This window comes from Amphibalanus amphitrite, unplaced genomic scaffold, assembly GCF_019059575.1.
Source record: "Amphibalanus amphitrite isolate SeventyFive unplaced genomic scaffold, NRLGWU_Aamphi_draft 001131F_arrow, whole genome shotgun sequence".
NCBI lineage: Eukaryota > Metazoa > Arthropoda > Thecostraca > Balanomorpha > Balanidae > Amphibalanus > Amphibalanus amphitrite.
The window spans coordinates 69,737-83,326 of NW_024882625.1; the positions used below are offsets into that span (position 1 = coordinate 69,737).

Genomic DNA, 13,590 nt, shown 5'->3' on the forward strand with positions numbered 1-13,590 from the left:
GTGTAAAATGACACATCTAAGCGTTTTTGACGCTATAAAGAGGAGTTTTTATATCCTATAGGTGTCATTTCACACAGTTGAGTGTTTTCGCAATCCGTGACTCCCTTATTAGGTGTAATTTGATCCTCAGTGGTGTCATAATATTCCCTTCAAATGACTTATTGAGTGTAATTTGACCCTCGGTAGTGTCAAAATATTCCGGTGTCATTTGAGCCCCATTGGGTTCAAATGACACCGGAATATTATGGCACCACTGAGGGTCAAATTACACCTAATAAGCGAGTCATGGATTACGAAAAACGCTCAACTGAGTGAAATGACACCCATAGGGCAGAGCCGCGGAGTCGGAGTTGGAGTCGGAGTCGGAGTCGGTCGGAGTCGACAGTTGTGACCGGAGTCGGAGTCGGAGTCGATTTTAGAAACCCGAGCCGGAGTCGGAGTCGGAGTCACCGAAAATCTGTCGACTCCGCAGCCCTGCTAGGTCTGCGGAGTCGGAGTCGGGAGTTGGAGTCGGTCGGAGTCGACAATTCTGCCCGGAGTCGGAGTCGGAGTCGAAGCTGGTTTTTGAAAGCCGGAATCGGAGTCGGAGTCAGAGTCGCCGAAAATCCATCGACTCCGCAGCCCTGCCATAGGGCTCAAAAACTCCACATGATATTATCAAAAAACACTACATTATTACAGAAGTTGTTTTGACGTCACTGGTGGTAGGAACCAACAATGCAGAATCAAGAGATTTTCGGTGAATCAGACTCCGAATCCAGCTCTGGCTTCCAATATCGACTCCGACTCCGACTACGGCCAGAACTGTCGTTTCCAACCGACTCCGACTACGGCCAGAACTGTCGACTCCAACGGACTCCGACTCTGACTCCGTAACCCTGGTGTAGGTTCAGTGATTTGAGTCAATGCCCCGAGTGACGTCATGTGTGTGCTGCTGGTCCGCCACGAAGATGAAATAGGCCAATCAGCAGGCTGCATTGTCTTTTGACGTCATTTGTGTTAGTCGGTCCACCACGAAGACGAAATAGTGCGACCTTGAGGAAAACCGTTAGAAAGCCGTTGGACTTCAGTTGCGCGCGCGGTGTGCCACGTGGTGTGTGCAGTGTGAGTGAGGGCAGGAATTATTTGAATTTACGTGCTTGTAATGTCGCAAAACGTTGTTTGAAGTGTAGTTTTGTTTCAAGTGATAGTGCATTAACGATAAAGTTGAGTTTTTATTTGTAACTTGCTCTGTACGTATTCAAATAAGGAGGCGCCCTGCACTCGGTGAAATTATGAAGTGAGGACAGTAAGATTGCAACGCACTATGGAAACGGAGGTAAGTTTTTATGTCATTAAGCTGCAGAATACCTAACTCTACCTAAGTAAGTAGCAATAATCACCGGTTAATGGAACATTGTTGAAATGTGAGTAATTCCTTACGGTGAATGGAGTCACGGACCCATGCGCCTTACGATAAGTTTTCATTAGATTTCGTCAGACATTTCGTGCCCAAATGTTTTGGAATTTATTGTTGCATATAAAATAAAGAATGACATGCATGTATTGTTAATTTGCGTCACGTGGTTAACAACTGCAATTATGACTCTGTTGGAGAGTGTATTTTGATCCCATAAGGTGTATGATTCCGCGAATCATTTGACAATATCTGGTATAAAGACTGATTGAAAAGAAGACGTCATCGTCAATAGATAAAATTGTAGCTGCAAGGGTGAAGACACATGTAAGCTACATTTAAAGTTTCGTTGCAGTCTGGCTAATCGTTCCTATAACCCGGCCGGGCCCGGGGGGTAATCCCAACCACCGCAGCCCGGGGGGGGGGCGTTTTTCGCCCCCCCCTGTCTAACTCCGTAAATAAGGGAGCTACGGAAACAAAAGCGATACCAAACGAAAGGTCCTTACGAGACGATTCTAAAGCACCTAAAATTTTTGACCTCAGGTCAATTTTCAAGGTCAGAGGTCAAGGTCAAAGGCAAAAACCGGCACATGTGTAGTGATCTCAAAGTAAGCCTTCTAGAGGACGGCAGGCTGCATCAAACCGGCAAAATTAGGTGTCAAACAAAAGAAGAGAATCTGAGGATTCCGAAAATGTGCTCAAAATTAAAGGTCAAGGTCAAGGTCACGCTCAAAATTGACCTCAAACTTGGCACATTTTCGCACATCTTGCGTGCTAGCTTCCAAGATGTTTTGAAATGTTTTGAGGCTCATCAGTTCCCTATTTGTGGTTCATCTTACGATACAAGGCTGCTCAAAGGTCAAGGTCACAGAAGAGTATCCCTGCTAGAGGCTATTTCACTGATTCAAGTTAGTAATAATAAATAAGATAATTTTGCCATCCGGAAGCTCTAAATGAAGGCTTAGAGGAAAATAGATGCCAGATTCGTGATCAGCGGGTACAAATCCATCATAAACGACCTTTCATGTGTTAAGGTCAACCAGAGGTCATTCGAGGTCACATGAGGTCAACATAAAATTTGACCTTTTCCGAACAAAATATATATCATTCGACGCGGCTTGACAAGACGAATGCGATGGTACCACTGTCGTAGCTCTAGGGCCATTTTTGTCGAAATTATTTGCGAAAAACTAAAACCACATTTCGGGGTCGTTGACCTGACCTCTGACCTCAGGTCACCAAAACTATTTTTCTATTTTTCTCTAGGTCAAACGCTACACAACCATGCTCGTAATTTGTCTTTATCTCTAAAACTCTATTTTTAGCAGTTATTTGAAGTTTGAGTCTGTGACGCCAAAGTTTGCCGTGCAGGGGTCTAGTAAAATGGACCTTGTGACGTCATCAAGGGGGCTAGGTCCAAATTTTTTACTTCAGAAGATGTCAAATTGATGGGAGAAAAGGTACTGAAAGTTTCGCTTTCGTATTCCTAAGCGTTCGAGAGCTATCGCAAATATTCGCCAGGGGGGGGGGGGGCGAAAAACGCCCCCCCCCCGGGCCCGCGAGGGATAATTTCAGAAGCAGAACATACCCATGAGTATGTGGGTTAGTTGTACCTACCATACTATTGGTCTCAAGATAAGGGCCCAGGCGACCTGTTTTTCTGATGCGATGAATACATATACCCTTTATACCCTCGCCGCAGCTCGGTTCGAGTGCATCCCTCACCCCTGCACGCAACCCAATCCCTGCACTCGAATATTACCGGTATTTCTCATATTAGGAGACCAATAGTACCGGTAATATTTATATTAGCTGATGTATGACGCTAACAGGAACAGGCTCTGAACCGGTATAGAAAAACCATCCCAAGAGTCATTTGACACCGTTGAGGTGACACCTACGAGGGGTGTTTTTTGAAGCGTACCAAAAACGCGCAGTTTCCAGGAGACCGATTACACCCGGAATCAGACACCCCCCGAGGTAATCTGATTCTGGTTGGGAGTGTATTTTATACCACATGTCGTCAAATGATTCCCGGAATCATACACCGTGTGGGATCAAAATACACCCTCAAAATCCGATTACTCCCTGAAGTGACACCTAAAAGGGGTGTTTTTTGAAGCGTACCAAAAACGCGCAGTTTCCAGGAGTCAGAGTACACCCGGAATCAGACACTTCAGACACTTCCTAGAGTATTATGACTCTGATTTGGGGTGTATTTTATACCACATGTCGTCAAATGATTCCCGGAATCATACACCGTGTGGGATCAAAATACACCCTCAAGATCCGATTACTCCCTGAAGTGACACCTAAAAGGGGTGTTTTTTGAAGCGTACCAAAAACGCGCAGTTTCCAGGAGTCAGATTACACCCGGAATCAGACACTTCAGACACTTCCTAGAGTATTATGACTCTGATTTGGGGTGTATTTTTATTCCATAAGGCGTATGATTCCGGGAATCATTTGACGACGTACGGTGTAAAAATACACCCTCAACCAGTGTCATAATACCCTAGAAAGTGTCTGATTCCGGGTGTAATCGGACTCCAGAAAACTGCGCGTTTTTGGTACGCTTCAAAAAACACCCCTTTTAGGTGTCATTATTTTTTTCAGTGTAGAAAACCAATAGGTCCGGCGAGGGTTAAACATTTCAAACTGTTATGAGTTCCTGCTGTGATGCCTAATGTTGTCCATTCTCAGGTGCTTTCCTCATTCCCTATCTTATCATGTTGATCTTCGGAGGTCTTCCGCTTTTCTACATGGAGCTGGCTCTAGGACAATATCACAGAAGTGGCTGTCTCACCCTCTGGAAGAAAATCTGCCCGGCACTCAAAGGTAAGTTGGAACCAGAACTTTAAAAAAAATAATAAACGTTTTTCGCAATGAACGACAAAATAACTATCTTATTCAATTCTTGTGACATAAAAAGAGAATCGCAAATGAAACAATGTTTTCTCATTTTCATTTTATCTTTCACTTTAACATCACCTTCCTTTCGACCCTCAAATTGATCACTCAACTTCTAGCTCCCGGTATCCTTTTTTTCCCGATTAACTGTTGCTCGCGTGGGCCATCGATCATGTGGCGTGCAATCGGGTCGCTCTTCGGGACCATCGAGCCTGCTCGTTAAGCAAACGGCACCGTATATCGGCGGGGCCGGGGCGCGGGACACGCGCCGGCCGCGATAACTAGGGCAATCGCCGCGACCCGAGCGGCCCGTCTGCTCACCCGTGACCGATTGGCGACGCCGAGATGGCAGCGCCGCTGGTGTGTCGGGCACAAGGGTCGACGGCATTAGAAGCAAGGGGTGCGACGCCAACAGGCTGACTGCAAAACACGGCAGGGTGATGGAAGTAGAATGCGTTGCAGAAGTAATGAACGCTGCAGATACAATCATGACTTTTTGTAGTAAATAATAATTATGAGCGTATAAGGCCGAATGAGCGTAAGGTCGGAGAGCTTTGTCAGAACAGCTTTCAATCACAAAATTGAAATTTATTACAGTTCTATCACTACTTCTCCCAGGAATCGGCTACGCGATTTGCATCATCGACATCTACATGGCCATGTGTTACAACACGGTGCTGGCGTGGTCGGTGTACTACCTGGTACAGAGTCTGCAAGCCGAACTGCCCTGGACGCGCTGTTTCAACGCCTGGAACACGGACCGGTGTCGCCAGTCACCGGCCAACGGCACCCTGCCGGCGGCGGGCGGCGGCGCGTCAAACAGCTCGGCCAACACCACCAGCCCCGCCTACGAGTTCTTCCAGTGAGTGAAACTGCTGGGCTGGGTGGGGTGCAGGTTTACACGTAGATGCTGTAACTTTATTCATGATTTGTGTCAGAAAATTTCAATTATTGTCATGTCAAGCTTGGATAATTTATTACAGGCTTCAATGTTTTTTTACATTGTTCTGAGAGCCATTATGACTGGAAATAGCTTCTACCATTTCCTTGATAATTTCAGTTACGCCGTGTTAGAAGTTCAGCATGCCAAAGGAATCGACGATCTCGGTGCGGTGAAATGGCCGCTCGCACTGTCTCTCCTGGCGGTCTTCTTTCTCGTCTACTTTTCGTTATGGAAAGGCGTCAAAAGCACTGGGAAGGTGAGTGACTGTTATGCCCATAGCATAAATAAACTTACAATTGTGTAGATTCGGAATATAAACACTTTCTATTCATTTCTTGAATTACGAAAGTCGCTCCCACTTCGCCATTCGATGCTTCTGAGATACTGTGCCGCGATACACATATGGACAGCGAATCAGCCTACCCCCGCAGGGGACTGCGTTAGTACAGATCCGTTTGAGCTGCCTCATGGTATCTAATTTGGCATGGGGTTCATGGTTTCATGTTTGCAAATAAGGTTGACCTTTACCTAGATGGTAGACTTGTTATCAACGGAATGAAGCTGGTTCTACCAAAAAGTGCTATTGTTCATAAATGTGCATGATCCACTATGCTGGAAGTAAGTATTCATTTCCGTTATTTTGACTCGTCGTCACGCTGACATGCATCAGACCATTTGATTATAAAAACCGTCAAAACAGGTCTAGCATCCACTTATATACCTATAGCGATCAATGCATGTAAAACTGACCATAGTCCACAGTTGGTCGTTCCGTAAAATCTGACGCTTATCGCTCTGTATGATAAAGTGCTTTAGAATAAGTATTCATGAAACAGTTTGAAAAAGTAGTAGTCTTCGGCTCTTCGCAAGCAAAAACTTCGCAGTCTAGTTCCCCGGTCGTGAGCTTTTAGCAAAAGAAATGCATGCGTCAGCCGCCAGTCTTTCACGCACTATAAGAGGAACAATACTCTGTAACATATGTCACAATCGCACGTTATCAATAGCAACAGTTATTGGACATTCGTTATGCCTCCGCGAATCAACATGTCATTATTGTTCAGGAGTATCACTGAAGGGGCACAAACAGGTAAAAATATGAGCAGATCGATATTTGTGGACATCCACTCGACACGAGCTGCCCTCTCAAGTGGAGTGCCACGGTCCATGGGCTAGTCGATATTCTCATGCTGTGTACTGCATAGGTATATGTAGTGTAATTATGTTGGAGCCACGTGGCTCTATGTAGTGTAGCGTAGCGCAGTAACTGCTGCTGCTAAGTGTATATTATATTGCTTGCCTGAACACCGAATCCCCCACTGCGTGTATAGGCTGGTCCGACTGAACAGGCACAGTCTCGTGGTCAATCATTGGGGGAGAGGGTTGGAGCAAGGGTCATCAGAGGCCCGTCACGCTGGCACTACCTGACTTATGTCGAACCGTTCGACCCCACTCTGACTCACTGTTCACTGCTTGGCAGTATGCACTGACAATTGGCATGCATTTGAAAATGAATGGACGTGTCTACAGCTGGATTAGGAGCAATCATTACAATTTTTATCTTGAATATTGAAAATGAGACATAAGCGGACAGCTGAGCTTTTGATTTTATTCACAGGTCCTTTTGCATGCCAGGCTGTCTGGATAACGACCTTGTTTCCAAATATGTTTGCCTACGAAGCAGTCCGTTTTTCCGCCAGGTTGTCTGGATCACTGCGCTGTTTCCGTACGTGGTGCTGTTTATATTGTTCCTGAGGGGGATTACCCTGCCCGGAGCGTGGATGGGCATCCGGTACTACCTGACCCCGCAGTGGCACCGACTCAGCGATGTCAAGGTCAGGTCACCGCGATAAATCTACACTTGTTGGAGTGAAAAATCTCGATCGTAAGACAACAGATTCGTATTTCGATCACGCTTGTTTATAACAATCGCTTACTTCTGGACTCTTCACCTTTGAATATATGAATAAAATAAAGATATAAAGTTATTTTCAAGCTTGCACATCTTCATATTGAAAGTTCAAGTATCTGAAGCGATCTTTGGGCGTAATTTATGTTATCTTTTTCGACGTTCGATTCCGTGAATGCTATATTTTAAATATGTACAGCTGCATTATGTCTGTGAATGCCGTACAGGTTTGGATTGATGCAGCCACGCAGATTTTCTTCTCGCTTGGCCCGGGATTCGGAACTCTTTTGGCGTTATCAAGTTACAACAAGTTCAACAACAACTGCTTCAAGTAAGGAGATGGAATACGATAACTTGGAGTATTTTTTATAAGTGTGTCACCTAGCTGCTGTCCAACTATCTACGCATTGCAAAGCCCATCATTTTGTTGTTCTGGTGTCGTGTTCTGTAACGATACTTTCATCAATCAACCGATAAAACATGCTTCTTTGTCCCCAGGGATGCGATGATCACAAGCACGATCAACTGTCTGACCAGTTTTCTGGCAGGATTCGTTATCTTCTCCGTGTTAGGTAAGACCATGTCAGTCAGGATGGTCCCCACATGTAAGATGCTATAAATGTCTTTTCTCGTCATTCATAAGTATGTAGACGCCTATTACTAGTAGACGTATTATGGTTAATTTTTGCCGCTAATTTCCATAGATAGTTCGAGAAACATCCCAATTCTTTTTATTTGATTTTCATATTGGTGTTGTAATGTACTAAATGCATACTTCATTGTTGACTTCATACCTAAAAAGTGAAAAGCTGGAATGTTCACAAATTATTAAAATCATCACAAAATATTTACAAACATTTCAATGCGCCTATATTCATCGTCTTTCCAGGTTACATGGCTACTGTTCAGCACAAAGACATTAATGAGGTCGGAACAGACGGTAAGTTCACTGCATAATGTATGTACATCTTACCCTGGGTAAACAGGCTTACCTTATTACCGTAACGTATTTCTTATTACACTGCTTCATTTTGTGTTTCTCGTTTTGTACACTTTATTGCACTGTCGTATCTTTCTGCGCTCAGTAACACAAGCCTTGACCCTGAGTTGCTGATCTTTAATGGAATGGAAATAAATCAAGCGGTACCAAACCTGTTCGCAGGTCCCGGCCTAGTGTTTTACGTTTACCCGGAAGCAGTCGCCATGATGTCTGGCTCAGTATTCTGGGCCATCATCTTCTTCCTCATGCTCATCACATTAGGTAAGATTGTGAAACGAGGCGGCTCTTATTTGTCTACTGTATCATTTTCGCTGGAAAATTTCCAATCTAAATATTCGCGCAAAGAAGAGTATAGCTATGAACAATCGTTCGCTTGGATCCATTTCATTCACTCCCCCAATGACTTCATACCTGATTTACTAATATGTCAATATCATCTCCTTTAGGTTTGGACAGTACGTTTGGAGGCCTGGAGGCAATGATCACCGGTCTGTGCGACGAATACCCTAACATGCTGGGCAAACACCGCGAGATCTTTGTCGGTTTTCTGCTGGTCTTCTGCTATATTTGCGCCATACCAACAACCACTTACGTGAGTACAGCCAGCAGTGTAATTTGACACACAGCATGCGAAAAGTCCTCTCCTCTTGTCCCACCTCGCACGCGGCCGGCGTTGTCCCGTTTGCCGGGACGGCGCGGTGATAGGAACCGCCCGGTCATCACTCGTTCTTGCCCGGGCCGCTATCGGCCGCCGCTCGCCGTCCTCTGACTCACAGATGAGAGGCGCCTCCATAAATTGTCCCCGGGAGGAGCCCCGCGGGAGCCGCACCGGTGCCCTACACCGGCCATCAAATCCGGCGCCGATGACTCCGATACAATACGCATTTCATCCCGTGATGGACTCTCAAGTGGCCGGGCGGCTGGCCAGTGTGCCCCCGGCGCCGGTCCTCTGCGGAAGATAAACGGCTGCGTTTCTGGGCCGTTAGATTCAGCAGGAAGAGCACCTGCAAGAGGAATGCTGACTCTGGGAGAATGGCGTTGTCGCTAGGCCAGCCACTGTCGACTGTTTGCTACTTGGGAATCGGAAATGAACTTGGAAATATTTTCCATTTCAAAATACTTTTTCATTGCACCGTTTCTCGCGCCCGTGATGTATACTACTCGGTTCGAAGCTTGTGAGGGTTTTGCGGCCTTTTACCGGGCGGTTACCGGTCAAATTTGCCTTAGCAACGATCCGGTCGTGCAGGTCGTGAATAACCGCGAGACGATATCAATCGATCATCGATAATCGAATAGTCGGCACCGTTGCTGCCCCAGTGGCTTGATCAACGAAGTAAACTCTGAGAAGCTGGTTTGCCACTTAGTTGATCTTCCGTAGAAAATTTGGCACACATTGCCGGCCCTGAAAGTTGTGCGGCGCAGTCTACTTCCAGGCGCCTGCTACTGCCATCTATGGGCAGTGACACAAACAAGGAGCCATGCGGCGCAGTATTACGATATTGCAGGCGTTCGACTTCTAGTGCCATCTAGGGACGATAATTAGATTCACTAGGGTACCTGCCCAGACCAATGTCTCCCCCTAATTCCTATCATCCTTCCGGCTCTGAAATGGTCTAATTGGACCGAAAGGGCCTAACCCAACAAAACAAACAAACAAACAAAAACGTACACAAAAAATATGCCGAGTCATGTGATTCACACCCATTTGAAACCTTTTTTTTAAATAAATAGGTACGCTTTGACGGACAACCGAACTATATCTGACGAGGCAATGTTTTTGTCGATAAAAGTCAGTGGAGATCCTGAAACTCACTATGGATCTGCAATAACCTTACAATACCTAATGTTTAGTAGGCTGCAGAAGAGGGCTTTGCATTGTCACCGCTCAAAGTGTCTACTCTTCTCGTTCGTGTGTTCTTAGTTTCATGTAACCGTGGTGCACCATATCCATACGGTAAATCCATAAGGTGCTAATGCTGCCCTATATAGGTCACTTGCAAACGAGCGGCTCGTCAGTCGTCACTTACTTTCTGAATGGTCATTAGCATTGACCGATCGAAGCTAATTATCGACGAATTGCTCCGCGCGGCCACTCTGCATAGCTGTAGGAGCGTTATTGGTACGCTGCGGGCACCCGTTCCAGGTAGTCGACGGCACAGAGTTCCGCGGCCCCACCTCGTGGCACCTAACAGACGGCAGTGTCTAGTCATACGTACCCTGGACTGGAGAAGTGGAGAGCACGGGATCGCCTTCAAAGCGAGCGCCGAGTATAGATCGGATGGAGACTGTTACACACGCCGTGGTCTGTATTGAACTCCGACCCGGTCGACTCAGACGATCCTGCCCCAGACGGACAGGGGTCGAATGGGATGGCTCACGACTTACAGCAGACGCATTTGATACTCTCGGCGCATGGGCGCATTCAGGCACTAAGCTTGAGAGACGGAAAGACTCAGCTTCATATCACATAGACGTCAGGAGTTCAGGAGCGAACCTGTGTAAGTCCCTGCAATATGCTGCCCGTGAGTTGCACAATGCACAATGCACATTGCCCGCTCATTTATAGCAGTGCCTATGAAATGGTGCGTAACACGGCATTCACGGCATCAACTTCGTCCCATCATTTTCTACAGGGAGGAACGTACGTGGTCGACCTGCTGATGATCTACGGTCCAGGAATCTCGGTCCTCTTCATTGTGTTCGTCGAGTCAGTAGCCGTGTGCTGGTTCTATGGTGCAAACAGGTGGGTACTAAATGCATAATTCGGTTCAACGAAGAAGTAGGGGAATCTCACTCACGATAACGTAACTCTGCACGCTTCTGCGTGCTAAGAAGACGGGAAGACGGGATATGATACGCGTCGGTTCCCCAAACGTTAAATGCGTACAGTCTTATGTCAACTGGGATAACATTAATGGGACATTAGGCAGAACAACTTTGTAACACATTTCAATGAGATTATTCAATTGACGACTCCCTTCTAACTCGGTAGGTTTGCTGGCGACGTCGAAAGAATGCTGGGATCCCGTCCCGGTATCTTTTGGCGGATCTGCTGGAATTTCGTCAGTCCACTGTTTCTATTGGTAAGAGAACATAAACGAAACACCATCCAACTGGGTTGCCAACGACAAAACTTAACACTCTCAACTACATTGGATATGCACTTGTTGAGTATTATAGGTGTTTGATTATACACAAATTCTACGGTGTTGCATAGAACTATTTTGTTTCAAAGTTCGACAATTTGAGGTTCATGAAGAGTCGTCTTTATGCCTGACTGAATGCGTTGCAGCGCATCAGGCTCGATTCTGGGCTTCACTTATCTAGTCTGATGCCTGCCACTCATATGCCGGCAGTTTATTTTCGTGTGTTCTCTGGTGACGTACGAGGACCTCCGTACCAAGGACTACATCTACCCGCGCTGGTCCATCCTGCTAGGCTGGGCCATGACCGGCTCCTCGCTGGCCTGCATCCCGGCCTACATCATTTACATGTTCCTCGCCACGCCCGGATCACTCAAACAGGTAATGCAGCTACACTTAATGTCAAGTAATGAGCGTGGCATAACCCGCATAACCAGCGTTTGGTAGAAACGGCGCACATTTGACAACATCAGTCACTATGCGGTCAGACTGCTAATGTGAGGATTTAGGAATAATAGGAGCCAAAAGCCCAGATTTTTTAAACACAGTAAGTTCCTTTTTGAAGGACTTGAAACCCTTGTCATACCTGTCCAGTGTCCACTACCACTGTTGGTGCCTGTCATAAAGTTTAAATGCATTTTCTGTACTTAGTCGTGGACAGTTCAATAACAACGATGTATCCGACAGCGTTTTTATGTCTGCATCACCCCGGAGAGCGACCTGGAGCTGAACTCGAGTCTAGTACCGGCGGCCATCACAAGCAAGGAATCCGAGTCAGCCGCCGCGCCCACGGCCGTATGACTGGCCGACCTCAGCGGCTGCCGGCGCCGCCGCTCGGCGCCCGACTGCAGCGCCCTCTGCGAGCGACCGCAGCGCCGCCAGCGGGAGTTCTGGGCAACTGTGGACAAACGACTGTCGCTTCACACCAACGAGTGGTTGGTGTAAGTGAGCGATATCAAGCGATATCCAGTCGAACATTGAGAAACGCTCGGCGCTTTTGAATGGCATATCTGTTTTTAAAATAGGGTTGCTGTACATAATGAATAATAATCTCCCTTTGACAAAGGTGAAATTGATGTGAATATAGCAAAACGTGACGAGAGTTTGGAATGGCCAGTTTTTGCAGAGACATTCTTATAGAATTTATTCGAAGTTGACGAAGCTTCTGGGCGTGTTGTGTTAGCTTGTATAACATTGTTCGCTGTTTCAATGTCGCTTGTGGGCCCTCAGACCAATCTGATGTTTGTTAACGTTTGACGTTCGATAATCATTATGTAGGTAAGGTAACCAAAAGGCATGCTTGCAGTGCATTGTGTTGGTGATGACATATGCCGTAAGAATGTGTGTGGAGCAAAAACGTAATGAGCAAGTATGATAAACGTTTTACAAACATTAAATCACTGTTACACTTACAATTCAGGGTTGGACACCAATATTCCCCAGATTCAGTTTGTTACATTAGGCTGAAGCACTCTTTCGGCAGCCGACGAAGGAATCTATTCAGCCTAAACGTAAATTGAACATCACCACAACCTGGACCAGCAAGGACATATGAAATTACTATCCATCTGGAGCCAAGAGCACCCCATGACAACACGTCACAAAATATGGGTTGGATATCAGCCATGCAAAACGACATTGCCTACAAGGAATAGAGACATTCCTACATGCGGACCAATTTGTATTAGTAGGCTTTGGTGTTTGTTGTCGTACTGTATAGAGATAAGCGCTATAGCAGCATTGCGTAGGAGCAGACTACGGCAGTGTTATTTGTGTGTAAATCGCAATAGAATTCTCCACTCGGGTGGATACTAGTTGTAGCAGTTTGTAGCTTCTACGGTGTTATACTTAGAGACGACGTTGTATACGTGCGTACTGTGTTGGTCCGTAAGTCGTATGATGCGTGCTTTTATTGGTCTTTCGATTTCATGTCGAGGTACGCGAATTGCCGCCAGATTAGGTACGCGATGTGTCAGCGTGACGTCATTGAATGACGTCACCAACTGCACAGTCAGTCGGGATTCCTCCAATACGATTGTCCGTCTGTTGACTTTCAGTATGCGCCGCCAGCAGCCATGCGGCGCACACTGAGACTACAGACTAGACGACAAAAATCAACATGATCTGAAATACATGCTTTTAGTGACACTTTGTTTGTTATCTTCTCTTGTCACAATGGTGATGAAAATGTCGAAAGGGGATGTAACGATGAACAGCCATCGTGTAAAACAGTGAAGTGCGCTAATCAACGAGTTGTTTTTCAGCTCCTAATGATCATGTTTGGAAGAAGAA

The 13,590-nt window shown here is 46.1% G+C and overlaps 1 protein-coding gene across 2 annotated transcripts in view; it reads left to right on the forward strand.

Moving 5' to 3' along the window:
- Nucleotides 1-13,446, forward strand: part of LOC122370433 (sodium-dependent serotonin transporter-like) — a 31,424-nt gene extending 17,978 nt beyond the window's left edge. The window contains exons 1-14 of one of the 2 annotated variants that reach the window (XM_043346059.1): nt 995-1,318; nt 4,100-4,234; nt 4,925-5,168; nt 5,367-5,505; nt 6,947-7,081; nt 7,383-7,486; nt 7,654-7,727; nt 8,045-8,095; nt 8,318-8,416; nt 8,602-8,747; nt 10,789-10,898; nt 11,148-11,238; nt 11,512-11,679; nt 11,986-13,446. In XM_043346059.1, the coding sequence (XP_043201994.1) occupies nt 4,126-4,234; nt 4,925-5,168; nt 5,367-5,505; nt 6,947-7,081; nt 7,383-7,486; nt 7,654-7,727; nt 8,045-8,095; nt 8,318-8,416; nt 8,602-8,747; nt 10,789-10,898; nt 11,148-11,238; nt 11,512-11,679; nt 11,986-12,099 (1,584 nt within the window). In that variant the 5' untranslated portion in view covers nt 995-1,318; nt 4,100-4,125 and the 3' untranslated portion in view covers nt 12,100-13,446. Of the gene's footprint in view, nt 1-994; nt 1,319-4,099; nt 4,235-4,924; nt 5,169-5,366; nt 5,506-6,946; nt 7,082-7,382; nt 7,487-7,653; nt 7,728-8,044; nt 8,096-8,317; nt 8,417-8,601; nt 8,748-10,788; nt 10,899-11,147; nt 11,239-11,511; nt 11,680-11,985 lie in introns of those variants that run through there. The other variant, XM_043346058.1, reaches the window with a different exon arrangement.
- Nucleotides 13,447-13,590: the final 144 nt, after the last annotated feature.